Consider the following 27,901-nt stretch of genomic DNA (forward strand, 5'->3'; position numbering starts at 1 on the left):
TGTAAATAGGATATTGCAGTAGTGACATCAAATTAAGTCGCTCTTCAAACTTGATGTAACATTGCGTATGAGACGTGATAGGCGTTCATATGACGTGTTGTACCAGCGCCTAAAATATTGTAGCACTCAAGTGTTTTATGAAAGTGGCTTGAAATGTGAGTCTTAATTCAACTTGGCAGATTAATCAGTCACTTTCTTTCCTGCACTTCTTTTTCACATGAGAGAGGTGTTAAGTGCAGTGGGTGTAGTTGATGGTATTCTTACCTTTGAATATCACATTGTTGTATCTTCCCTTTTTTGAAAGTAGGCATGGGATTGGGTTTGAATTCAGGACCTCCCTTGCTAAGCAAGTACTCTGCCTTTGTCTTTGTCTTTGGATTAAAATTATTGATGATTCTTAAGAACTAGTATGTCTTGGGTATTTACTTGGATATCCAAAGTCATTTAGAGAGCAACTTAATTGTGGTAACATTCTAACGTTATTACTTTAAAAATGTCACTATTTTCCCAAAACAAACTTTTAATGGGATGGATTGGCAGGCTTTTACATGTTTGCAGATGTCTTTAATGCTGGCTTAAAAGAGGATAGCTGATTTCTGACCAGCTTTTCTGTGTACTCTGTTGTTCTACAATAGTTTGATACTTTGAAAGAAAATCAGCTTTCCTAGAGATATGTAGCGGTCTCTGGCACTGTAGGGACCCTTGGATTAAACTGTGAGGAAGACTCCTGACTGTACTTTTTGGGGAGAAGTACTGGGGTACCTCTAGCAGGCAACTTAACTGTTTTAAAACAGAGGGCTGGAGGTTTGAACCCAGGGCCTTGTGTTTGCTAGGCAGGTGCTTGCTTACTTCCTGGATGTGTACCTGGACCATGATTCATGCACCATTTTCCAAGCAAGTGTGAAACACATATATTACCACGTCTAGCTCTTGATTGAGGAGTCCTCACAAACTTCTGCCTGGGCTAGCCTTGAACTGCTAACCTTTCTACTTCAGCTTCCCAAGTAGCTACAATTATAAACAGGAACTACTGGTGCCTGGCCCACTATTTTTGACTGTTAGTCTTTAAGTCTTTGTATATTGAAATACATTGTTTCAATCACAGCAAAAAATATGTTGATTCAGAGGGAATGTGGATATGTGAATTTTTAGCTCTCTACAACTTGTTGGTAGGGAAGTAGTATTTTTTTATTTTTATTTATTTATTTATTTATTTTGCCAGTCCTGGGCCTTGGACTCAGGGCCTGAGCACTGTCCCTGGCTTCTCTTTGCTCAGGGCTAGCACTCTGCCACTTGAGCCACAGCGCCACTTCTGGCCATTTTCTATATATGTGGTGCTGGGGAATCGAACCCAGGGCTTCATGTATACGAGTCAAGCACTCTTGCCACTAGGCTATATTCCCAGCCCTTATTTTTATTTTTTGTCAGTTGTAGGGCTTGAATTCAAGGCCTAGGCACTGTCTCTGAGCTCTCTTGCTTTGATTCAGAGGGAATGTGGATATGTGAATTTTTAGCTCTCTACAACTTGTTGGTAGGGAAGTAGTATTTTTTTATTTTATTTTTTGTCAGTTGTAGGGCTTGAATTCAAGGCCTAGCCACTGTCTCTGAGCTCTCTTGCTCCAAATTAGTGCTCTGTCACTGAGTTGCAGCCCCACTTCCGGTTTTCTGGTGGTTCCTTGGAGATAAAGAGTCTTCACAGACTTTCCTGCCCAGGCTGACTTTGAGCCATGACCCTCAGGTCTCAGTCTCCTGAGTGGCTGGGGTGATAGGCATGAGCCACCAGCACCCAGCTATAGTGCCTATTTTATAATGGCAAAATTCATTCTGTTTGCAAGCTTAACCTTTTATAGTGTAAAAGCTAGATGAAAGTATTAGGGGCAAAATGAAAGAAAAAACAGTTCTCCAAAAGAGATGAACAGTACAATAAGCAACTCTTTTTCCTCACAGTGCTACTGGGATTTTGAACTTAGGGCCTTGCCACTCTGAGGCTGTTTAAGCCCTGTCATCAGCCCTTTTGGCTTTGTTATTTCTGAGATTTCCCCCCCCCCCCTTCCAGCCAGTCTGGATTCTATCCTCCCTCTTTATACTTCCTCATTGGTGGAATGACAGGAGTGTGCCATCATACTCAGCCTTTTTATTGATTGAGATGGGGTTCTGATTGTATTTACACATGCTGTCCTGGGACCATAATTCTCCTAGTCTCAACTTTTCATGTAGCTGAGATGACAGGTGTTGGGACTGAAGGCCTGTACTAGTATACCTCACTGATGGTTGAGACAGTCTTGAAAACTTTTTTCCTGAGCTGGCTGTCCTCAAACTGCAATTCTTCCTCCTAAGATTATACCCCTGAGCAACCATGTTTTACCTAAAGTTACCAACTTAGTAGGGATTTATTTTGTGATTTATTTTCTTCGTTTATTTGCTGTAAATTTTACTTCTTTCTAGTTCTCAAGCTGTTTTCTTTAATTTTTGGGGGGGGGGCTTTTTTGTTCATAAACACTTAGGTACTTCCAGCTGTTGAACAATGAAGTAAGACTTAAAGCCATTGTTTCTTCAGTCAGTATACATCATTACATTATTAAGAAAAATGTTATTTTGGATATTTCAGTTAATTCAGAGATAATTTGCATCCAATTCTGTTTTCAGAGAATATTATTTACCTCATCCTGAGAGATTTGGAATTAAAGAATCTGCAGAGAGTTGTATAGCTTGTTTAGAAAATACCTTACAGCCAACCTGTGACAGTGTAGGCCTGTATCCTCAGCACCTAGGAGGTCAGTGCAGGAGAAATAATTCAGGTTTGAGACCCACCTGGACTTATAGAGATGGAGTCTCAAGAAAAACAGAAATGACAGAACATGTGTTTACATTCTTTGATTCATGTAATAAATATTTATTTAGCATCAAGCACTATTTGAGGTTCTGCATATTCTTGTTGCCCTCTTACCTTCCCTTTCAATGTTACATGTAAGCGTTTGTTGGATGTAGTGACACTGAAATATCTCATTTATGGGATCACTGTTTGGATCCAGGAGACAGCAGAGATGTGTGGACTCGGTTCATGAATGGGCTCTAACATTGTATATAGGGTATCCTGGGTCAATGTTTCTTTGCAAAATTCTGGGGTGACATCGTAACTCAGCAAATTCTCAAAAATCCAGAAAAGTCTTCAAGCACAGCACCATTGTTTTATCAAAGGGACAGGAAAGTCTAGGAGAGTGAGTACCTGAACCCATAGCTACTTCAATAACAGATTGAGATTTAGATCACATCATGGTGACTGTGTTGTTATTCCATAACTAGTAGGTGTATCAGGGGTTTATATTTAGAACTTACTTAAAGGCAGTTATGGTAACTATCACTTTATTTAATAGAAGGTGCTTTCTGTGGTTCTCTTAGCCTTTCCTCTCTCCTCTCCTCTTTTCTTCTCCTTGATTAGTTACTTCAGAAGTCAATTCAGATCCTACTTCAGGATCCTAAATACTATTGAGAGTAAAGCAGAGAGAGAGATGGTTTGTTTAGAGAAGGTTATTGGTCTTGTTCTGAAAAGCAGATGCTGCCATAGCATCATCAAGAAGACAACAGATGGGAATGGCATTATAGATAAGGAACTCTAAATTGTGTCTAAATTGGGCAAGTGCTTCTAGAATGTTCTCTAGTCCCACTTGAGTAGAGTTGTATGATGGTGAATGTATTATTTATTGCACTCAAACCCTTACCTGGAATTTCTTCTCTGTTTTTAGAGGTGGGCTGGGGAAGTATCTAGCACTAAGATAGCAGGGGAAGTTACTGATTAGACTCAGCCTCAGCCTTGTAGTACCAGAAATGAATCCCAGCCTCTCAATAACTTGAGCACTTTCATAATGCTCAATTTGGCTGAAAGTTAACAGGAGCCAGAAAGAATGGTTTCACCTAATTTTTTTGTGTATGTGTGCGCCAGTCTTGGGGCTTGAACTCAGGACCAGGGTGTTGCTGAGCCTTATTCTTCAAGGCCTAGTATGGTATTACTTGAATCATAGCTTTACTTCTGGCTTTTGGATGTTAGTTGGAGTAAGAGTCTCAGGACTTTTTTTGCCCAGGCTGGCTTCAAACTGCGGTCCTCAGATCACAGCCCCCGAATAGCTAAGATTACAGGCATGAGCCACCTGTTCCCGGCTTCACCTAAATATTTTTCTTTTCATGAACTAATGTTGATCCAACATGACCTCAAGAGAGGTCCTGGAAATAAGGCTAAAACTGAAGTGACTCACTTAAAAATGGAAATTCTAGGCACACAGACAATATACTTCAGTATACTTATTGAGTTACCTGTCAGCAGTTTTATGTTTTTGGCACAACTTAAAACTTTCCTTGGGCTGGGAATATGGCCTAGTGGTAAAGTGCTCGCCTCGTATACATGAAACTCTGGGTTCGATTCCTCAGCACCACATATATAGAAAAAGGCTGGAAGTGGTACTGTGGCTCAAGAGGTAGAGTGCTAGCCTTGAGCAAAAAGAAGCCAGGGACAGTGCTCAGGCCCTGAGTCCATGCCCCAGGACTGGCAACAAAAACAAAACAAACTAAACTAAAACTCTCCTTAAGACATATTCTCACTTATAATATAGAATGCTATCTTAGACCCAGCTAGTGGCCCTGTGCCTGGCATCCTAGCTACTCAGGAGGCTGAGATCTGAGCATCAGGGTTTGAATCCATGTAGATTGCCATCATATAGCTGTGCACCCTTCAAATCTGCTACACAACCAGATTTCTGAGATGGGGTCTGCTTGCCACGTGGATACATTGCCCACTTTCTCCATGCTGTTGGCAGGAGGAGGAGCGATCCTGTTAGTTTCCTGAGTTACCAGCGCATCTGTCAATGTGAATGGCCAATTGGACTGCAACAAAAAAGTACAGCGCAGGGTGATGGCTTAATTGGTACCAGGTGTAGATGGAGAAGACACACAGATGTGATAGCGTGCGTCGTTACCTAATTGTTTTAATGTTCACAGAGAAGTTAATTGTCAGTGTAGAGTGTGCTAGCAAATTAGGTTCCCACCGCATCAGTGTAACCGAGGATAAATGAGGTGTCACGAGTTCCCAATCTGTACCTCTGACACAAACACTTCTCCTGCGGGGAAGAACACATTCCCAGGGGGAATCCGCATGGCAGCTAAAGAAATCTATTTGAATAATGTGCATTATTTTCACATTAGGGAGACCTGTCTCACTTTTGCTGGTACCCATGAGTGGCTTTCCCCTTTTAAATTTGTTGCTTGGTGGTTTTAGGGTTCTAACTTATTGGCAGAAAAGTTGCTTGGAGATCTCGAGATGTGTGAAGATTTCTGTTGCTGATGAGGAGTTCATTGTACCACCAGCAGTGCAACCTCTCACTAATGTTGCTTTTACCAATAGATTCTGGAGCTACCCTCTAGGATCATTAGATTGCTAAAGGAAAGTAAAATTCTGAGCAAGACTGTAAAAACTGTGTGGTGTGTATTGGGGCCTAAACTAAGGGCTTGGGTACTGTACTTTAGCTTTTTTGCTCAAGGCTGGTGCTCTTCCACTTGACCCATATCTTCACTTCTTTTTTTCTTTCTGTTTTTTTGTTTGTTTGTTTGTTTGTTTGTTTTGGTGGTTCCTTGAAGTTAGTTGCCTGGGCTGGCTTCTACCATAGATCTCAACTTCCTGAGTAGCTAGGATTACACATGTGAACCACCAGCACCAGGTCCATTTCTGGCTTTTTGTTAATTAACTGGAAATAAGAGTTTTGGGGACTTTCTAGCCTGGCTTCGAACCATGATCCTCAGATCTGGAGTAACTGGGATTACTGGTATGTGCCACTGGTGCCTGGAAGACCAATTTTTATCCTTACTGGTGCTCCTGAGTCATTGCTATCTTAGTCTTCAGTAGATACCCAAGCGTGTGAAATGGCTGTCTTATCAGCCTGAATAGGGTGGTCCAGAGTGCTGAAGATAAAAATATTCTGAAGTCCAGATCCTGACATTTTTCTAGATTTTCTGTGGGCTATTCATTGAGCTTCTATAGATCCTATAACGTATCCTGTTAAGTTCCTCAGTGAATGTCTGGCTTTATAATTACATTGTGATGTTTGATTTTTTGCTTGATTCTTAGAGACTAATTGACCCTCACCTACACGCTTTGCTACGAAGCTATTGGAAACTGCTATGATTTGACTCCTCAAGGGGCTCTACCTAGGCTGTATATTGGAAGATCTACTAGCCTTTTCTTCCCATGAGGCTTTCTTTTCCTTGCTCCTGTGGCCACTCTGCTGTTTGTTCTGCCTGCCCTGTTAGCGAGGGCAAGCATGTATTAATGAATACCAGTCCATCTGCTGCCAGTGGAGATACTGGGAGATGTGATGTTCTGAAAGAATTCCAGGTTTTCTGAGAGTGAGAGGGTCCTTCTTATCAAGTCAGACAACTTTGTTCTTCATGGAGAGAATCAGGCTGGCTGTATCCACTTTGGGACTCTTTCTGTCTCTTATTCTGAGCATTTCTCATTTTAGAGACTTGTCAGATATGCTTCTCCCTTTAGTATTTTTTTTTTAAACTTGGTTCTACATCCTTAACTGTATGTAACACATAAGGTGTTGAAAAATCATTATGGTTTGAGAATTTCCGTTTGTTTTGAAAACACTCTGTTTTCTGATCTTGATTTGCTCAGGTTTGTCAGATCTCCCATGAGCTGACTAACTCCTTCCCAGAGTGCTTGTAAAACACATAAGGTAAATAAGATGATCCTGTTTATTTCTCTACAGAATTTTAAGACAATGGAAAATTTATATACAGTCCGGGAATCCCAGTTCTCAGGACATTTGTAATAGAAGTCTGCCCAGTATTTATAGTGTTTGAGAAAATCCTGGCAGATACTTAGATTTTACCAGCTGCAAGGTGAAATCAACACTGCGTTTCTTGGCTGGGATGAGAGTCTATCAGTCAGTGTGGAAACACTGCTTCTCATGTTGATCAGAAAAATGGATTCGCGATTAAATATTTATTTGGCAGATAAATATTTGAAAAATGAATGCTAGGTAGTAAATGCTGTCTGGAAGATTAGGTGCTGAGTAGCAGGACCACTTGTGGCTCGGCAGAAGGTCCTGTCAGCACTTGTCTCATGTAAGAAGACAGGAATTTCATGAGGAGAAAGGCAGGAAGCTCATACTATTCTCAGTTCATTTTCTTTTTAATATTATTATATATTTTTTATTAGAGATCAGGTCTTGTTGTGTTGCTATAAAATATTGTACTCTTTTGGTGTGTGTGCTGGTTGTGGGGGCTTGAACTCACTTAAGCTTGGTGCCTCATCACTTGAGGCCCACCTCCACTTTTGGCTTTTTGATGATTAATTGGCGATAAGAGTCTCATGGATTTTTCTTGAAACCAAGATCCTCAGATCTCAGTCTCCTGAGTAGCTGGGACTGCAGGTGTGAGCTGCTGGTTTGTTGAAAAGTGTGTTATTTATTTACTTATGTATTTATGTATTTCTTTATTTAGCACAGGTCCTGGGACTTGAACTTAGCCTGGGTGTTGCAGTACCTGAGCTTCTTTTACTCAAGTCTTGTAGTCTACTAGTACTTGAGCCACAGTTCTACTTCTGGTTTTTGTTCTGTTTTATTTTTGAATAGCTTAGTAAAGATGGAAGTCTCACAGACTTTCCTGCCCAGCCTGGGTTTGAACTGTGACCCTCACATCTCAGCCTCCTGAGTGGCTAGAATTACAGGTGTGAGCCACTGTTGCCTGGTGAAAAGTATGTTTTTTTTTAAAGGTTGCTTTGGCCTCCTCCCAGATTTGAATGTAATCGTGTCTTCTGTGTTTGGAGTGCATGAGTGTTTATCTCACAAGCTCTCTCTCTCTCTCTCTCTCTCTCTCTCTCTCTCTCTCTCTCTCTCTCTCTTTCTCTCTTTCTCTCTCTCAGAAAGGTTTCTTCTTATGTACATGTTAGATAACAGAAACCGAAACTATAAATAACCTGTGATAGGGAATCACCCTAAATTTCAAAGGAGCAAAAGAATATTCAGTCAATACTCAGGCATCATCATCTCTTAATTATTCCTCAGACATGTTAATGGTTCCAGATGACCATCAAAATGACCTATTGCACCCTTCAGCCAGAGCAACAAGTAGATGAACCCCGGAGGAAGAAACATACCATAATAGTTCCAGAGTAATAACCACAAAGATCAGGGTTTCCTGGCCAGTAAAAAACAAAACAAAAAACAAAAGAAAACAAACACAAAACACTGTTGCTGCCAGTGTAGCTCATTAGGCTGGAGCTATTTACTTAAAGCAAGAGCAATCACCAAATCAGTGTCAAGGCTAGAAAGTCGGGCACTCTCTCCCGGAGAACTGTTCATGAGAACAAAGGTACCAGGCCATGGTTCATTTTCAGTGGAGTGGCCTTTACAAAGAGAGCCTGCCAGGTGTCCCTCAGCAGCTGGAGCCAAGGGACCCCCTGGCTCTGAGTAGGACTCACACACAGTGGTCAGGCCCACCCTGCTTGCTGCCTTGTTTCCGACTGATTTTATAATATCAAAGGTATGAAGAGACATATTGTTTCCTAACCCATGAAAGTCTGCCATCTGAATGGGACCAATTTTGAGATAAGCAGGGGGTGCTAATTAGTAGGCCCCTCCAAATTTAGAGAAAACTCAGAGCTTTTCAAAACTCATTCAGATTATAGGCCTCATTTAAGCTGCTCAAGCAGAAATTGCAGTAGTAACTTCTGGTAGAAGCAGAGGCCATTGTAGGCACAGTTGCCTTCAAGATCCAGTTGTAGAAATGTTACTGTTTCCAACAGAAATTGCATTGTTTCTTAAACAGAAGTGTAGTTTTATTTTGCATGCACAATTCTACTTGATATAATTTTAAAAATATGACATTCAAAAGCTGTCTTGGAATGGCTGAGTGGTCCGGAAACCCAGTGCCAATTACATAGGAGGGCTAGGAAAATGCCCTGTGGAGAGAGGTTTGAACATTACTGTGTTTTACTGGGCCCTTGTACACATGTAAGGTTGAGAAAGACCCAATTCTGCTCCTGGTACATCTGTTTAGAGTCTGGAGCACTCCTGGCTAAAATACTCTGAACGAAGACATATATATGTATATATGTGTGTATGTGTATTTAATTAGTTAATTTATTTATTTAATGTTGGTACTAGAGCTTGAATTCCTGACATGAGCTCGATCTCTTTAATTTTTCAAGTCAATGCTGGTGCTCTACCACTTGAGCCATACCTCCACTTCTAGCCTTTGACTGGCTAGTTGGAGATAAAGTGTCATGGACTATTCTGCCCTGGCTGGTTTTGAACCTTGATCCTCAGTTCTTGGCCTCCTGGGTAGCTAGGATTACAAGTGTGAGCCACCGGCACTGGCAAGAGACAGATGCATTTAAACACTTTTTTTTTTTTAAATCCTTTGTTCAGTCAAGATGTTGGGTTGGAGAGGTTAGGAGGGGTTCATTTCTAGTAGACATTCATCAAGGTAATTAGTTCAGGGATCAGGCAGCTCACCTTTCAGCCCTAGCCACTGTGGTAAAGACATTACTTTGGGCTTTGCCTTATTGAATTGCTGGGTCCCTCCCCATTCTTTTTTCTAAGCCTCCTGTCATTTGTGTAGCTTGAATAGTCATGAATAAAAGAGCTCAGCTTGCCTTAGAGTCTGCTCCAAACCCCTGAAGTAGACTGGGAGGCTTCAGATTGCCTTTTGGTGTCCCCAGTTTTGATTGAACACTAGGAACACTCATGGTGGGGCCCCTGTTTTTTCCCTAGTGGAGATGGGAAAAAAACAGCTACCTGGTTGATTATGTCTTCGAAGTAAGAAATGAAAAATCCACAGCCTTTAAAAAAAAGAAAAGTACTATAAAACATTTGTTGCTGGTACTTAAGCTTGTTTTGATGTGGTCCTACTTAAAGGATTCCCCCAACTTTTTCTGTTAAATCACAGCAGAGAAAGATAAAATAATTGTCTATTGGCTCTTGCGCACACATACAAACACATACTTGATTCTCCAACATCTTGCTGAAATTGGGGTTATCTAGACCTTGTGAAAGGCGGTTTTTGCCCAGCTCATTCAGCATTGTTCAAGGCTGTGACACATCACTGAACAAATTTCCCCCTTGCATATGCTAATCCTGTGCTTAAAAGAACTCTTTGTAACTCCCTGCTCTCTACTTTAGCCTGAGGGGAGATGGGAATTGAAGGGCTGTCAGATCTTGTCATGTGACCCCAAATATCTAAAATGCCTGTTTTCTTTGGGTCAACAGTTCCTACTCAGCATATGCCAATGAAAGTATCCTTGTGTGGTTTGTGGAAAAGATTAGTCCTTGTTCCTGCTTGGGGGAGGGGGGGGGCGGGGGGGAGGAGCTAGTCATGCTATTGAAGATATTCCCTGGCTGAGATTTCTCCCTTGGGGCTTAAATTTCAGTGCTGTTGGCGAGCACTAGCAAATCTTATTTTCAACAATAAATTAAAAAAGGATTCAAAAGTTCCTTTATTGTTGCTGTGGAGAATGTGATTTGCCTTTTAGGAAACTACACAGTTAATCCCACCTGCCTTCTTTGTGTCTCCTTGGAGTGGTACACAGTGACTCTTGACTGTTAGAGACTATGCCTAATAGAGTAATCTCAGGATTTGCTCATAGCCTTGTTCTCATTCTTGACCGAGGACATTGCAGTTTGAGAGAATAAAAACACATCCACACACAAACAGCAAGCGTCAGTTTCTCTAACACTAAATAGAACCAAAGCACACTTTGAGTGACTAGCATCTGAAAGATCCACCAGGGATAATGGTTTGATTGCCAAGTCAGGGTTCTTTTAAGTGCAGAAAGCTCTATAAATGTTTGCCATCAAAGTCTTTAGACAGATGACTTGTGGGGAATGAAGGGCTGTATAACCATCACCTTTCTAAAACAGATCTCACATCTGGGTTGAGATTTCATGTGTACAGAGAGGCCTGGGAAGGAACCTTTGATTAATTTTTTTCTTTTCTTTTTTCCTTTTTGGTCTTGCAGAGTAATTCCCTCTTGGTTCCAGATAGCTTAAGAGCCACCGACAAACGCAGAAATGGGCCTGAATTTTCCAATGACATCAAGAAAAGAAAAGTGGATGATAAGGATTCTAGCCACTATGTAAGTCAATAAAGGACTTCAAATAATGTTTGTTTGCTTACTGCTCACCTCCAAGTGAGGATCTCCTTGTACTCCAAGATCTCCGTGATAATTTTACATCCGTTAAAATAATTCTATATAAAGAGAATAAGTTCTATATGGTGTAGGATATTATTTCCCTCAGGGCTATAAATTATACTTATTTTGGAGCTTTGTTTGATATTTAAGACTCTATGCCTTCTTACTACTCATTTAGATGGGCTATGAAAATGTCAAGCTAGTGGCACATACCAGTAGTCCCAGCACTTAAGAGGCTGAAGCAAGAGGATTGTGAGTTCAAGGCCAGGCGGAGCTACATTGTAATACCTCCCCCACCCCACCCTACCCCCCCAAAAAAAATACAACAGAAAAAAACCAGAAGCTTCAAGTATAGCTCAGTGGTTGAGTGCTTGCCTAGCATGTCTAAGGCCCTGGGTTTGATCTTTAACACAGTAAATAAGCAGAATATAAGGGAAAAAAAGAGAAAGAAGATGAAGAAAGAAGAAAAAAGAATGTTGTGCTGTATGGACCCTGCTTCTAGAAAGGCCTCATCCCCTCATCTATGAAACCTCAATTTTTGGTTTAATTTTTTTCTTCTTTTGGTAGTGAGATCAAACCCAGTGTCTCATGCATGCCACATAAGTTATCTACCCAAGTGCCATTGCCAGCTTCAATTGTTAGTTTTTGAATGACAACTCTGTGTTTCTTTTTCCTTTTTTCCTTTTTCTCTCTTTTTTTTTTTTCAGGTCCTGGGGCTTTGAACTCTGAGCCTGGGTGCTATCTCTGAGCCACTTTGTGCTCAAGACTAGGGCTCTACTTGAGCCACAACACCACTTCCGGCTTTTTTCCTTTCTTTCTGAGTAGTTTATTGGAGATAAGAGTCTCATTTACTTTCCTGCCTGGGCTGGCTTCAAACTATGATCCTCAGATCTCAGCTTCCTGAGTATCTAGGATTACAGGCATGAGCCACCAGTGCCGGGCTGCATTTCATTTTGTCCTGGCTAGCCCTACACACTTAGTAGGTACTCTTGCTCAAATACAGCAAACAATTTCAGTGTCATGAAATACCTTTTTTAGATGCTATTCTGGTTTTGTATTAGGTCTCAAGGTAGAGTTATTTTCTGAAGTCAGTGAACTACAGTAAATCTCTTGTAATGGGAAAAATGTCCGAAGGCATCTAGTTCTAGGGGTGAGATCACTCAAATAGTCAACAAGCATCACATAACTGGATGACTCATGACACAAACAGCTAAAACCACGTTTATAGGAGAAAGAGCCAGCCCGATGACCACTGGCTGTGGTCTCAGGCGATCCTAAGCATTATAGCCAATGTGTAACTTGGAGTTGCTTTGTGCATCTCCGGAGTATCTGTTTCAGATCAGATGGGTTCACAGGAACAGTAGAAGTGTGCAGTGCTGAATCGGGCCACTTCTCTATTGCCCTTGGAGTAAGAACGTCTACGTAGATCATATTTAAATAGTCTGGTCTCTGTATCCTGCTGGCTTGCTCCAGTCTGTATCTAACAATGGGTTTCTTGAGCACCAACTCAAGTTAAGCATCGAGTTATAAAGATTGTGGTAGGGCCATGTATTGAGATCATACTGAAGAATCTGAGTTGCAAGGCCTCAGATGTTTGATGCTAGACATTTACTATATTTGAAGGCTTCTATTTGCAGAAGGACCCAATACAAAGCTAGGATTTCAATTATAGAGGACTCAGTGACACTCTTCAGAGATCTGTTGGTGGGGGGGGGGGCACAGATATCTGGATAACCAGTAATAGAATGACTAAGCTGTAGTATTCTATATTACAGCAATGTGACTGAATAGTTTGCTATAACCTGCTATATATTTTATGAGTAATTGGAAAAGGATCCCCAAACATAAAGAAATTATAGGGAAAGCTAGGTGCTTGTGTCCATATTCCTAACTACTCAGGAGGCTGAGATCTGAGGCTCACAGTCCAAAATCAGCCTGGGTAGGAAAGTGTGAGATTATTATCTCTCCAGTTAACCAGCAAAAAGCCAGAAGTGGAGGTGTGGCTCAAGTAGTAGAATGCCAGTCTTAAGTGTAAAATCTGCTTGATAGCACCCTGACCCTGAGTTCAAGTCTTAGTACTGGCACCGAAAAAAGAAAAAGGAAGGAAGGAAGAAAAGATGAGAGAAAGAAGTGATAGGAGATGAAAACGTTAATCATCCTGTTTTGATAATGATATAGTGTATGACATATATAGTTATATATCCCACAAATACATATAATTACTTCCATTAAAAAGAAAAAAAAGAATTTTTTACAATTACAGAGAAGAACCATTGCAGTAAAGTAACTTTGCGACTTAGCCAGTTCAGACTATGTAATCTGTAGTCACTTTTGTAAACGTTTTTCCTCTTTAACTTTATGTCAGTTCAGTGCTACCTACTTTACCGACTGAGATAGATTGTGTTCTATGGGCTAAAGAGAAAACAAATATTCTTTTTTTTTTTTGGCCAGTCCTGGGCCTTGGACTCAGGGCCTGAGCACTGTCCCTGGCTTCTTCCTGCTCAAGGCTAGCACTCTGCCACTTGAGCCACAGCGCCGCTTCTGGCCGTTTTCTGTATATGTGGTGCTGGGGAATCGAACCTAGGGCCTCGTGTATCCGAGGCAGGCACTCTTGCCACTAGGCTATATCCCCAGCCCAAATATTCTTTATTAGTAGTTTTTTGTTGCCTTTCTTCATGAAAACATTTCTCTCAGTAGACTATTATTTTGAATTGTGTTGGTTTCCTCGTTGCTTATGGTTTTATGTTGGTACCGCAGAATTGCTTGGTGCCTTTGTAACAATGCCTACAGACAGTATATGTACCGCATTATCGAAAGTAATTGGGCCTCCCACATGTAGTGCAAGCATGTAAGGATGTGACTGAAAAGAAACATTTACGATGAAAGTTTATAGAATCGGATAAATGTAGTCTGGAATATGTGTTCACACAAGGCAATTGTGGCTAATATTTGTGCTTGTATGTGCTAATGTTTCTCAAACACTATTTGTATAAACCTAATTGACAAGGGCATAAGTAAAAGGGTTTTTAGGTTAGAAATTACAGACCTACCCCTCTCTAAGAACTTGAACCCATAGAGATATCCTATTTATTTCACATGCTCATTGTATTTATTTTTCTCTAGTTAAGTCTATGAGGCATTTTCACTAAGAAAGTTGTTTTTGTTAGGGGTGTGACTCAAGGAGTAAAGCACATGACTAGCAAGCAGGAGGCCCTGAGTTCAAGCCCCAGTACCACTAAGCTTTTTTTTTTTTTTTTAAGAAAATAGGCATTTTCAGCTTTCCAAAACTTTTATGTAGGAATGGCTGCCTCTTTATTGAACAGCTTTTCTGAATCTGTCCCAAGCTCAGTCCAAGCTTGGCGTTTCATTGATAAGCAAATTTTCTAGCTCTATGACAAGAAAATAAAAGCTGTCTTGTAGGATGGCAGTGCCTTCCAAATATTGCCATCTGTCTTCCTCTCATCTCTCCAAAAATATGCCTAGCCTCCTTAGATGAAACTCTTTACTGGGGTTTATATATAGGGCCTTATACTTGCTAGGCTGGAGCTCTACCATTTGAGCCATACCTCCAGCCATTTTTGTCTCTTCTCTTTGTTAGTTATGTTAGAGATGCAGTAGAGCAAACTTTTCGGTCTAAGCTGGCTTTGAACCCTGATCTTCTGGATTTCGGCTTCCTGAGTAGCTAGAATTACAAGTGTGAGCTACCAGTACCTAGTTTTATTGATTTCTTACCATGAGTTTAGATCTTTGGTTTGTTGCAGTCTGCAACTCCATGGAGAAATGGTTTAAGCAAATTTATCTCTATAATTGTGAATTATCGTTCATTGCAAGATTGGTTGATTGTCTTCAAGTTAATGCATGTCCAAGCAATGATAGGAAATCATGTATTTCATCGGAAATCAAATGGAAAAAGAATGCTGATGGGAAGGGGTACCATTCAGACTGCAAGGGTGATATCACATGACAAGATTAAGCTAGACTTCTTTAAGACCCTGCATTGTGCTAAGTGTTTACACCTTGCTGTTTTCACAAGCATACTGTGATTGGGTAGCTGGGTTGCTACAGCAGCAGAATTTCCTGTGTGGAACTTTCCAGAGCTCCAGGTCAGATGAGGCGAGGGGGAGGGAGGTACTCATTTTAAGAGCTGGCAATCTGGAAGGGAGTGTGACACACATACCTCAAGTAGGTTTTTTGCTTTTCAGTTTGTCTGCTACTGAAACAATGCTTAAAAATTCATTCTTGGTGCTTACTAAACAGTGTTAAAACTTTTTTTCCCCAGGACAGTGATGGTGACAAAAGTGATGACAACTTAGTGGTGGATGTATCTAACGAGGTAACATTTCTTTTCATCAAAGATCATCTTTACACTGAGTTGGATAGTGTCTTGAGAAAACTCCAGTTTATAAAGCCACACTGCTCTGATCTCTCTCATGTGTATACATTAAGGACTTAGTAGTCCAGGCACTGGTGGCTCATGCCATATTCCTAGCTACGCATGAGGCTGAGATCTGAGGATTGGGATTCAAAGTCAGCCCAGGTAGAAAAGTCCTGAGATGTTTATCTCCAACTAACCATCAAAAAGCAGGAAGTAGAGGTCTGATTCAAGTGATAGATCCTCAGCCTTGAATGTAAGAGCCAAAAGAGAGCACCCTCAGGCCCCAGTACTGATAGAAAACAAAACAAAATCATCTAACTGACACAACTGTTATTTCCTTTTAGAAAATATTGTGGGCTGGGAATGTAGCTCAATTTTAGTGTTTGCCTAGCGTTCATGAGGTTCTGGATTCAATTCCCAAGACTGCCAAAGGATAAAATAAGTGTGTTCTTGTGGTTATTTGGATTTCTAAGGTGGATGTCCGACCCCAATTTTTCCTCTAGGGCGAGTACTTGAACAAAAGGAAGGATATGCTTGTTTTCTTTGTGGCATGTTCACAAATGATTCGTGAACATCACCTTGCCCATGATAGCAACATCGCCACAAAAAAGAAAGCACTTTTAGTATGCTTTACGTCAGTCTATTATAAGCTACACCATGACAACTATTGATTATGTTTGCTAAGGATCCTTCTTCTCCACGAGCAAGTCCTGCCCATTCACCCCGGGAAAATGGAATCGACAAAAACCGTCTACTGAAGAAAGATGCTTCCAGTAGCCCTGCGTCTACAGCCTCATCAGGAAGTTCCACATCTTTGAAATCCAAAGAAATGAGCCTGGTAGGTAAAGAGAGCTGGCACTTGCTAGCATAGCCATGCATTTTTCTTTGGAGGGACCTGAAGTATGCAAAACATGAAGGTTTGTTGTTTGAGGGATGTTTTTAAATCCTCAAAAAGGGAAACTCCTTCTGTTGTTTGTCCCTATTAAGTGTTTACTTTTTCCCTTGCCGTCTGTTTTGGGTCACAATCAGAGTGTATGCACAGGCTTCCATGTTTTGCATATATTCATGACCCAAAGCTCTGTGAAACTTTGCAGGCAGCAAACAGCCACCTTGATTTTGGTAAGCTGTCCTTTTACCCAGTGTCCTGAGCCATCTTGTCAAAGGCACATGAGCCTGGGAGTTCATTAAAACTTCAATGTGCACAAGGGGCCTAGTACTGTGATGGTGGAGGTACATCAGGACCTATTTATTTAATAAACTTTGTAGAGTGTGTTGTGATATATGCCTATAATCCCAGCTTTTGGAAAGATAAAATAGGAAGATCTCAAGTTGTAGCCCAGTTATAGTAAATTCCAGGTCAGGGAACTTGGAGTGCATAGTGAAATGCTAGAATTACAGTTGTAATTCTTGCTGAGATCTGGAGGATTGCTATTTGAAGCCAGACCAAACAGAAAAGGGTTAGACCCCATCTCCAGAATAACCCACAAAATGTAGGGCTTGAGATATGACTCAAGTGGTAGAGTGCCAGCTGAGAGAGCAAGCAAGCCTTGTAATATAAGCAGGGGCTTTGAGTTCAACTCCCCCTCCTAACATGACTGAAAAAAAAAACCCACAAAATAAACCTTTGTACAGTCTGTCATTTCTTCACTTTCCTGACACTGGTCACTAACCACCTGTAATTCTCACACAGTGCCCCAGGTAGTGTCCCATTTCTCTGAAGGGGAGGAGGGCCTTAGTGACTTGCCAAGGCTACTCAGCCCATTGGGTCCAAGGCCACAGAGAGCCGGCTTGTGGCTCATGCTCAGCCCATCAAATTCAAGGCCAGATTGAGCTGTGGTCTCTGACTCACACTTGATGCTATCCCATAGCACTTTTTGGACACCATTTTAGGGGACATGACAGAAGAAGGTGCCCTTGCCAACCCCATTACTGCCTGAGTGTATAAAAGTTCCTAGCTTGTGTTGTCTTCCATGCATGGAAGGTTCTTTTTTTTTTGACCAGTCCTTGGGCTTGGACTCAGGGCCTGAGCACTGTCCCTGGCTTCTTTTTGCTCAAGGCTAGCACTCTCTGCCACTTGAGCCACAGCACCACTTCTGGCCATTTTCTGTATATGTGGTGCTGGGGAATTGAACCTAGGGCCTCATGTATACGAGGCAAGCACTCTTGCCACTAGGCCATATCCCCAGCCCCATGGAAGGTTCTATATTGACCACATAGCCATGTAGGAGGGGATACATAATTCCAAGGGTGGTCATTCTTTTTTTTTTTGGTCCATCATGGGGCTTGGACTTGGGGCCTGGGTGCTGTCCCTGAGCTTTTTTGCTCAGGCTAGCACTGTACCACATTGAGCTACAGTGCCACTTCCTGTTTTCTGGTGGCTACTTGGAGATAAAAGTTTCACAGACTGTCCTGTCCAGGTTGGTTTTGAACTGTGATCCTCAAATCTCAATCTCCCTAGTAGCTAGGATTATACAATTGATCGGCCTGTGCCCTGCTGGTTGTTCTTTTTAGATGTATTTCTCACATACAGTGGCAATGGTAGTTCTTGGTAGCTACTCCTATAACTGCTGGCCTATTAGTCTCAATCTCAGAGCTACCTAAAGGCAAAAACCAGGGAAAGTTCCCCCATAGCCATTCTGTTGGCCTCCACGTGTGTTTCCCAGTGCCTGGAAACTATCCTCTGGGTGGTCACCATTCTGACTCGGCACCCAGCCAAAGTCCACAAGGCTGATGGAAATTTTTTTTTTTTTAAATAAAATCTATGGAAGAAGAAGTGTGATCATGTTGTGTGTCTCCAGCTCAAGTTTTTTAATTCTGGCAAGAAGAGGAAAGGTCAACATTTCTCGCTCACAAGTTAATGCTGTCAACATTGTGTGGATTTATGAAAATTGGCTGAGGGAGTAGCTAGAAGGTGCCCAGTGTCCCAGCTGCTGTTGTGATAAATTGTGTAATATGGCTTGGATTAAAAATAATACTCATTTAATTTGTTTAATGATACCAGCATGAAAAAGCCAGCACGCCTGTTCTGAAATCCAGTACGCCGACGCCTCGGAGCGACATGCCAACGCCAGGCACCAGCGCCACTCCAGGCCTCCGTCCAGGCCTCGGCAAGCCTCCAGCCATGGAGCCCCTCGTCAACCAAGCGGGTACAGCCTCCCCTCTTGTTTTGCTGTGTGTTGTTTCTTGGTCAACGTGTTGCTGCATTCGTGATGTGATTTTCCCCACGAATAAGAAACACATTTGCAGTCACCTCGTTCCTATCTCTGGGAACAAAGAAAAAATGGCACAGGAAGAAACAGATGTTTGTCCTTGGGTTTCAGCAGCTGTTTGCTCTCCAACTGTTTACATTCCGCTTTCCTTTCCACAGAACCCAAAATCCTAGGGACATCAATAAAGTTTCTGATAATTATTCCCAACCTAAGCTCTTTACCAAACCACCGTGATAGGACTGAGGACTGAGGTGTCTGGTGTAGCAGCCACAGTGTACCTGTACCTGCAGTTGGCTGATTTTCTCTTAGTACATTTTAGCAATCAGTGATCTCTCCTTTTGTGAGGTAGGTCTCCCTGAGCACCAGTCCGCAAGGACTGTCAGATGTGTAAACTCGATCTTCCTCACTGGGCAAGGAAAAAATAAAACAGGTGTCAACCCAAGTCCAAAGGAAAATAGGCCCCACCGTATTCCTCCTAAACCCATGCTTTGGTTTACATAAATCTAGGATTTGGTTTTCATTTGGAGTTGGTACCAGGGAATGGAAAGTTCGGACTGAAGGAGAAATCTTGGATTTTATCGAGAAAATCTTCTTTTGAGATTAAGTCAGGTAAACACCTAGTGTCTGTGCCTTGGTTTGCCCTGTATAAATTGGGTACAATGGTGCTGATTCACCCCGCTCGCCCCTTGGCTTCCCAGTGCTGCATATACCAATGAGGCAATGTGTGGGTTGTGCTTCTGCTGGGGTCCTTTCTGTCCTGGAGAGGAATCCAGCTCTGGGGACGGATAGATCAGTGTATACATTGGAGGTGATTCCCCCCTCCCTGTAATGAATGACACTAACCAATGACACCGGAATTACTGGTTGGTGTTGACACAGCAGATCCGTTGAGTCATGTGTGTCTTATGTTTCTTTGCAGCAGCTGGTTTGAGGACACCCCTGGCAGTGCCTGGCCCGTACCCTGCTCCTTTTGGGATGGTCCCCCATGCCAGCATGAATGGAGAGCTCACCAGCCCCAGCGCCGCCTATGCCAGCTTACACAACATGTCACCACAGATGAGTGCTGCCGCTGCAGCTGCAGCTGTGGTGGCCTATGGGCGCTCCCCGATGGTAGGCCGCTGGGTGGGCGAGGGCTGGCAAGGGCTGAGCGAGGGAAGTGGCGTGCTTTGCTGAGTGCTGTCAGATGGGGTGTGTGCGGGGCCTCTGTCTCGAACACAAAGCCACCCAATGTTCCCGTGCATTTGTCAGCTCTCTGCTTCATTAAGTGAGTGCCAAATGCCTTTTGTGGCACTGCTTTTCTGGGTGAACATGGCCGTGTTGGGCAGCCCTGCAGTGGACTGGGGATATTTGCTTTTTACCTACCAACTCACTTAAAAATTACTTTTTTAATTTATAAAAAATTCCTTCTATGGTATAATAAGGAATTACATACTGGGAACATTCCATTAAAGTAAAATAGAAGGAATCATGAATATATTACAGTCAATCATTACATTTCAAAGCACATTTTTTTAATTTGAAGGCAATGAAATGATTCTGAGTAGCTCACAGAACCCTTTTCTTTCATTTTATTAAGCTCTTTTCCCCCTTTCTAAATCTAAGGGAAGTGTGTTGGAAAAGCCATAGCTTTGTGGGTTCTGGGATTTTTTTTTTATTCTGGGACTTGAATTTAGTGATTTATTAAGCCTCTCCCACCCCCACCCCTCTTTTTTTTTTTTACTGGCACTCTACCACTTGAACCACATCTCTAGTCTGGCATTTTGCTGGTTTATTGGAACTGGAGTTTCAATGGACTTTTCTGCCTGGGCTGGCTTTGAATCACCATTCTCCAAGTCTCAGTCTCCCAAGTAACTAGTATTATACATGTGAGCTGCATGTATATGGCCCACACTTACTCTTTAAAGGCCATAGCAATGTGTAGGTAACAGTGCTTTGTGTGTATGTTCCCCTTGTTACCGTTCCTATTGATATTGCTTTGGATACGTATGCATTTTGAATGGAAAGTCGATATTTGCCAAGTGCCTGCCAGGCATACACTGAATCTTCCATGCTTTCTCTTTTGATTTCCAGGTTGGGTTTGATCCTCCTCCCCACATGAGAGTACCTACCATTCCTCCCAACCTGGCAGGAATCCCTGGGGGAAAGCCGTAAGTACCTCTTTGTGCCCTGGCTTAGGTTTGTTGTATGGTGTCAGCAGGGTGGAATTCCGAAGGGAGGGCAGGCTTGGGCGTTTCCAAGGAGACTTCTGGTGTCTTTTCCTGAGGAGTGTTAACACTTGCTATAAATAGGCAACTTGGAGGTGTCATGCCTCTGGCTTCTCCCTGTGGGTGATCTCATGAGTTTAGTTATTTCTGGAGAGAAGCTGTTGGAGATGAGGATGAGGTGGGAGGGAAGAGCTGGAGGTGGTTGGCCTTCCTTACTTGACCTTCTTCAGAAAGCTGCTCTGCCTGGGCGTGTGCTTGGAGAGTAACTGGCAGAGATTTTTCACCCGGGCTGTGCAGTTCCGTGGGTGGTGAGCTGTCATGAACTCTTTGCAATCTCAGAGATTTGAAAGGTGTCATCACTTTCTCCAGCTCAGTGCCAACTTTTCCTTATTCGGTGAAAAGACATCAGACCTATGGGACACCAGCATCCTACGTTGACTCTCCAATTTCATACACACACACACACACACACACACACACACACACACACACACACACACACACATATGTGTATGTAATTTAATACCAGTGCTGAGTGGGCCTTGAACCAGGGCAGTGGCACTCTCCCTTAGCTTTTTGTTCTAGCTAGTGCTTTACCACTTGAACCACAGCTCTACTTCTGTACTTATTTTATTTTTATTTTTTTAATCATTGGATATTCATGTCAATTTTATTTTTTTTTAAATACTGAGAACTTCCTTTTCCAAAGTGTTGTAGAGTTTCCATATACAACATGCACTTGTATTGTAGGTGTTATAGCAGTCTTTCATCAGTTGTCTACAACCCACTGAAATGTCCGGACTTCTGTCTGTCTGTCTGTCTCTCTCTCACTCACACACACACACACACACACACAAGCATACACACATATACTCACCTCTGTTTTTGCCTCTCTCACATACACATGACACACCCTAAAGACATAATCAAGCCATTTCTCATATTAGTACATTTACTTTTAGACTTTTTTGGTGGTTACTCAGAGGTAAGAGTTTCATAGACTTTCCTCCCCTGGCTGGCTTCAAGCCCCGATCCTTAGATCTCAGCCTCCAGAGTAGGTAAGATTACAGGCCTGAGCCATCATCAGCCCTCATCCCCTATTACAGTTTTGAGGTAACAATCATAGAAAGCAAAGTGGCTTATGGGGAAGCTAGAGAGATAGGCAAAAGGCCCAGGAGCATTCAGAACTTGAAAACCTCAGTTTTATCACAAATAGAACCACTCACTTTCAGTGATGTTAGTTTATCAGTAGCATGACTTCAAAGAATTAGTGAAATTCTCAACTTTTATAAAAGCAATAATATTCAAGTATGCCTATCTGAAATACAGCAGATTCTCTTGTGGCCTTTTGCCATGGTAAAATTGGTAGAAGGCCTTTTGAAATGTTGACTTTCCAAATAAGAAATCCTTATGGTACTTATCTTAAATCTTCAGGTTTTTTTCCCCCCCTTGTTTGTTTGTTGAAGCCCACAAGGTCTTGTTGTATAGCCCAGGGCAGCCTGAAACTCACTATGTAGCCAAGGGTAGCTTTGAACTTGCAATCTTCCTACTGCTGCCTTTCAAGTTCTGGAATTGCAGATGGGAATCACTGGCTGTGGCACAGGTCTTTGATTTATCTTTTGTCATTTCACTTTGCCTTTATGTGGTTGCCCTCAGCTTTTATCTCTGCATCACTTGCTTATTACATTACCACATGATTTTGGGATGGTCTGTTCACCCACTAGGCTTCCTTGTGTGGTTTTATTGGAGTCTTATTTCAAGTAAAACACTGGCCTGAGGAAAAGCTCTTTATCACCTTCACAGCAAACTTCTCTTGCTGCATTTTTTCATGCGTACCATTCCATGGTTCATGTTGCAATGAGACCTTTGTTCTCCATTAGCAGTTAGCAGAGATGTCAAGAATTTAAGGTGACCTATTGGCCCAATGAAGAATGAGTGGGAGGAGGGACTTAGCTAGGAACTCCATTCAAGTTGAGTACCTATGAGCTGAGCTGTTCTGTGGTGTACACACGTGCTCAGGCATGCCCACTGCCAACCTGGACATCCTCAGGCACTTGCAGCGGGGGGGCGGGGGGGGGGGGGAGGAGGAAGATGGTTACTTTTCCTATGACTCCTGGCAGTGTAATTGTTGTAATTCAGTTGGATTGGTGAGCAGATAAAGGGCAAATGATTAGTGCTGCCTATGACAAAATCATGTGAATTAGCTGATGAATCTTTGGAGGAATTAATAGACAAATTAAGGCCAAGGTTGACTGAGCCTTAGGGAAAACCATCTTCAAGTGTCAGAGGTATACAGAGTTGTTCAGCAGCTGAGATCTTGAGGGTAATATAAGAAACAATTGGGGTGGCCAGGCACAGCTGTGCACTAAAGTGCTGGGGCAGGGTGTGCAGGGCATGCTTAGTTTGGACCCTGTTCCTGTGTGTGTGTGTGTGTGTATGTGTGTGTATGTACTTGCATGTGTATACTAGTGTGAGAGAGTAACATATTGGAGCTAAATAGTTTTGGCTTCTGAGCAACTCCCCCGCCCCCATTTTTTTTTTGGGGGGGGGTGTTCAAAGCAGTATAAAGCCTGGTGCAGAAAGTTCTGCCTTGACACATTTTAGGCCAGCCTGACAAAATATTAGCACCATCCTAACTCAGTGAGCAAGCCCATCACGTGGTAATTGCCTGTCATCCCAGCTCCATGGATGGTATATACAGGAGGATCATGGTCTGAGACTGACTGGGCAAAAGATCAAAACCCTATCAAAAGAGCTAAGTGAAGTAAAGGACTAGAGTTGAAGCTTACATGGTAGAGTGCCTGCCTCACAAGTGCAAGGCCTCTGGTAGTTCCAATTTAAAAAAAAAAAAAAGTTGACAGGTGTCAGTGGCTCACTCCTGCAATACTAGCTACTCACAAGGCTGAGATCTGATGATCATGGTTCAAAACCAGGCTGGCCAGGAAAGTCCATGAGACTCTTATCTTCAATTAACCACCAGAAAACTGGAGTGGCGCTGTGCCTTAAGTGGTAGGAGCACTAGCCTTGAGTGAAAAGGCTTAGAGACAGCTCCCAGGCCCAGAGTTCAAGCCCCACAACTGATCCAAAAAAAAAAAAAAAATGTTGGGTAAGCTGGGATACAATATAGGGACAAGGACAACGAAATAATAGCAAAATAATAAGGTTCACCTGTGAGGGGTATTTCTCTAGTCTTGATAAAAATGGCCATTTGATCTCTGGATCTGAGTTGTCATTGTTATCTCTAAAACAGAGGTATGTGGTTTATGGGTTTTTTTTCTTAGCAAGTCCTAGTGCTCCAACTCAAGGCCCAGGTGCTGTCTCAGTCACTGAGCTTTTTGCTCCAGGCTGCTACTCTACCATTGTACCACAGTTCTATTTCTGGCTTCTCAGTGATTAATTAGAGATATGAGTCTCATGGACTTTCCTGCCTAGATTGGCTTTGAACCACGATCCTTAGATCTTGGCCTCCTAAGTAGCTGGGATTACAGATGTGAGCCACCATGCTCAGCCAGAATGTATTTTTAAACATTATTTTTCACATTTGAAGGGAGCCATATTACATGAGGAAGGTCGGATTAATTAATAGCAGAGGAATGAATGAGCAGCCTCTTTGCTGAGATCGTGGATCTGTTTTCTTACTTGTCAATATTAACCCATTAGCTAGTGTAAGAAGATTTGTTGTTTTTGCCATATAGTGCATTCTCAAAACATTTATGGTGACCAGCTACAATTTTCCAAGTGTGTCAAAGGCTGACATCTTTGAAACATGCAATTTAAAAAATGAACTTGGTTGGGCGCTGGTGGCTCACGCCTATAATCCTAGCTCCTCAGGAGGCTGCCATCTGAGCATCATGGGCTGAAGCCAGACTGGCCAGGAACATCCATAAGACCCTTACCTCAGTTAACCACCAGGAAACTGAAAGTGGCACTATGGCTCAAAGTGGTAAAGCTCCAGCCTTGAGTGAAAAAGCTCAGGGATAGTGCTCAGGCCCTGACTTCAATCCCCATGATCAACAACAATAACAACAACAACAACAAAAAGAACTTACAGGAAAAGACAAATTCAAGTCTGAAGCATTTGTTATCATTGTAAGGCTTCAGCAGTTTTCAGTTGCTTTCCGAAGTCTCTTGAATGGTTAATTACCCTTGTGACTCTTCCAATATAGGCAGCAGCCAGGGTGCACAGATTGTGCTGTTAAATTGTGCCAATCTGAGGGTCTTGAGAAACACGGAGGCAAGTCAATATGTCCAGGGTTAGGAGGAACACGGTGGAAATGAGAAATGCCAGCTGGAAGAACGTGGGGGAAGCATGGCTGGAAGGCATGGTTCTGTGTGCGGACTTGACCGTGACCTGCATGTCAAAACAGTGCCGGCCTGGGCACACTTGGAGAAAGAGGCCTTTGGAGGCACAAAGAACAGATAGTACCATAGTTAAAGTGCAGTGAGGGTGATGGAAGCAGTGCAGTGGGTGGTAGAGAAGCTTGTAAAAATGTCCAGGGCTTTTGTGGGATGCTGAAGCAACCACAAGAAGGAGTGGGTGGTCTGTTGGGAACAGTTACAGTGAAGGTCTTGCCCAGAGACAGAGAAAGTGTGAGGAGTCATGAAGAGGGTAAGTGAGTTCGAAGGGCGTTAAGCCACAAGAGCTCAGCTGGTGCCAGAGTGACCTTCAGATCCCAGGAGTAAATAGGTTCTTCTGTGGTTCGGGTCTGCTCATGTACCCTCAGCCAGTGACTGTGTCTGTGTCTGGGGATGGAGTGTATGGCGAGATGAAATCATTTCCAGGCTTTGAGCAGAAATCTGTCACCCTGAAACACTGACTCATCAATCCTAGTCCTCTCTACCCCCAAGACCACACAGGGCATGGCCAATCCATCATCCATGGACAGATTACAGACCTCCACTTCACCACCAGGCTTTTCTTCAGAGCCCTTCTGTTCTAGGAGGCACATCAGATTCCCACACCACCTGCTCACTAAGCTTTAGATGCTGCTACAGCTCCTTCCTGCCTGTCTCTTGCAGATGGCATGGAGACCTACCTTGTGGGCAGAGGGCATCGTGGACTGGTGTGGAGGGGAGGAATCATGCCCCTCTACCCTCTTGGAGTTTCCACTGGACTTAGAAATGAAACTGCCATCTGGCAGATTAATCAGAGGGAAAAACAGCACACAAGTTGTATTTCCTCACAAGTAAAGGAAGATGTGAAGAAGTTACCAAAGCAGGGAGCTCCTATATGCCTTTTCATAGAAAGAAGGGATAAGAATATAAGAATATAAGACCAGAGAAAGTACTTTGTTATTTATATTTATTTGTTTATTTGTTTATTTTTATGCTGGGGAGCTGTCCCCAAACGTTTGTGCTCAAGGCTAGCAATCAACTGCTTGAACCACAACTCTACTTTAGTTTTGTGCTGGTCAGTTGGAGATAAAAGTCTCATGGGCTTTCCTGCCTAGGCTAGTTTCAAACCATGATCCTCAGATCTCAGCCTCCTGAGTAGTTAGTGAGAGCCACCAGCACCCTGCTGTAGAGAAAGGAACTTGAACAGAGTCACCTGTACAGTGGGGATGGAGAGACACTGAAAAAATGGAGTCAAAGGGCAGGATTATGTGGTTCACTTCAGTTCACTTCCAGACTACGGTGAGAGATTACAGAAGGCTGACATCTTACAGGAAGTTTTTATGTTGGAGGGAGGTGGTCCACAAAGTCCTTCATGCATCTCTCATGTCTCAAGTGGCTTCAGCTTCAAGATACCCAAATAGCATATTTGGGGATAGCATGTACTAAACTTTTTCAAGGCGATAATTGGATAATAGAGAAATGTAGAATTGTAGTTGCTATCATAAGAACTGTGATAACACTGTTCAGTCAGCATACATGACAAGAAAGAGGGGAAGCTCCCATTGGGGAAGGTCAAAGGAGAGATTCCCTAAAAAATGTTTTTCAGAGTTCCATGAACCCATTCAGGAACAGGGGGTGAACCTTTGGGTCACAGGACTGGCATATGCAAAGGCCCCGTGAGCTCACATTGCTTTCAAAGTGTGGGATTGGCCAGGATGATTTACATTGTACAATTTCATGTATATCACTGATGTACTGTCAGTGATGGTGGAAACAAGATGAAGCAAATTCCTTAGCCAACCTGGTCAATTTTTCTCTCATACTTGTACCTGTGTCTCCTAAGTTCTCTTGTCTTATTTAAAGGCATTTTACTGGTCCCATATGTTAGCCTCAGATCCTCTCCTTTGATTTTTCTTTAACCTAGTCTTATTCTTCGCTAAATCCATTGCTTTTTCATCCCCACAAAGAACATGGATGAGTTCTGTCTTCCCTACCCTGATCAGATCACTGTTAAGTTATTCTTACTAGGAAGCACTCGTCAGGTTCATTCAGGTCTTGCTCAGAGACCTTCCAGCTTTGAACATTGAGTCTGATATTCAGGAGTCTATTGGTAATACCACCCCAGCCTCTCTGCTTCCTGTGCAAAAGCTTTTCCTGTTTCCTGGCACATCTTCTCTTCTCACTAGTCTTCATCTCTTCTCCTTGGTGTTAGCCAGCCCTAGTTATTGTGAGGATACCCAAAACAATCAGAAAGGTTGATTTTGGCTTACAGTTCCAGAGGTTCTTGTACATCATCAGTTTGCCCCGTTGATTGGGGGCTGTGGTGAGGATCATGGCATGAAAGTGGGTGGTGGAGCAAAAGACAGGAAGAGGCCAGAGAGCTAATGATCTCCTTTGAGGTCCCATCCATAGTAATTCATCTTCCTTCCCCTAGGCCTCACCCTCCCAAAGGGTCACTGCCTCCCACTAGTGCCACAAGCTGGTGCTTGGGGCACCCTTAGCCAAACCATGCACTCTGCAAGGATTTTCAGTCCTTCAAAGATCACTTTGGTTGCTTCTTTCTTCATGAAGCCTTTGCAGAGGCCTCGCACCC

The 27,901-nt window shown here is 42.6% G+C and overlaps 1 protein-coding gene across 11 annotated transcripts in view; it reads left to right on the forward strand.

The window, feature by feature from the left end:
* The window catches only part of Tle1 (TLE family member 1, transcriptional corepressor), a 103,893-nt gene that overhangs the window by 54,206 nt on the left and 21,786 nt on the right, over positions 1-27,901 (forward strand). For 4 of the 11 annotated variants that reach the window (XM_048331804.1, XM_048331813.1, XM_048331822.1 and 1 more), the window contains exons 9-15: positions 11,003-11,128; positions 15,465-15,518; positions 16,246-16,398; positions 18,562-18,706; positions 19,277-19,378; positions 19,689-19,879; positions 20,840-20,916. In XM_048331804.1, coding sequence (XP_048187761.1) covers positions 11,003-11,128; positions 15,465-15,518; positions 16,246-16,398; positions 18,562-18,706; positions 19,277-19,378; positions 19,689-19,879; positions 20,840-20,916 — 848 coding nt within the window. The remainder of the gene's footprint in view (positions 1-11,002; positions 11,129-15,464; positions 15,519-16,245; positions 16,399-18,561; positions 18,707-19,276; positions 19,379-19,688; positions 19,880-20,839; positions 20,917-27,901) is intronic. The other 7 variants (XM_048331883.1, XM_048331875.1, XM_048331891.1 and 4 more) reach the window with 3 other exon arrangements.

This window comes from Perognathus longimembris, chromosome 1, assembly GCF_023159225.1.
Source record: "Perognathus longimembris pacificus isolate PPM17 chromosome 1, ASM2315922v1, whole genome shotgun sequence".
NCBI lineage: Eukaryota > Metazoa > Chordata > Mammalia > Rodentia > Heteromyidae > Perognathus > Perognathus longimembris.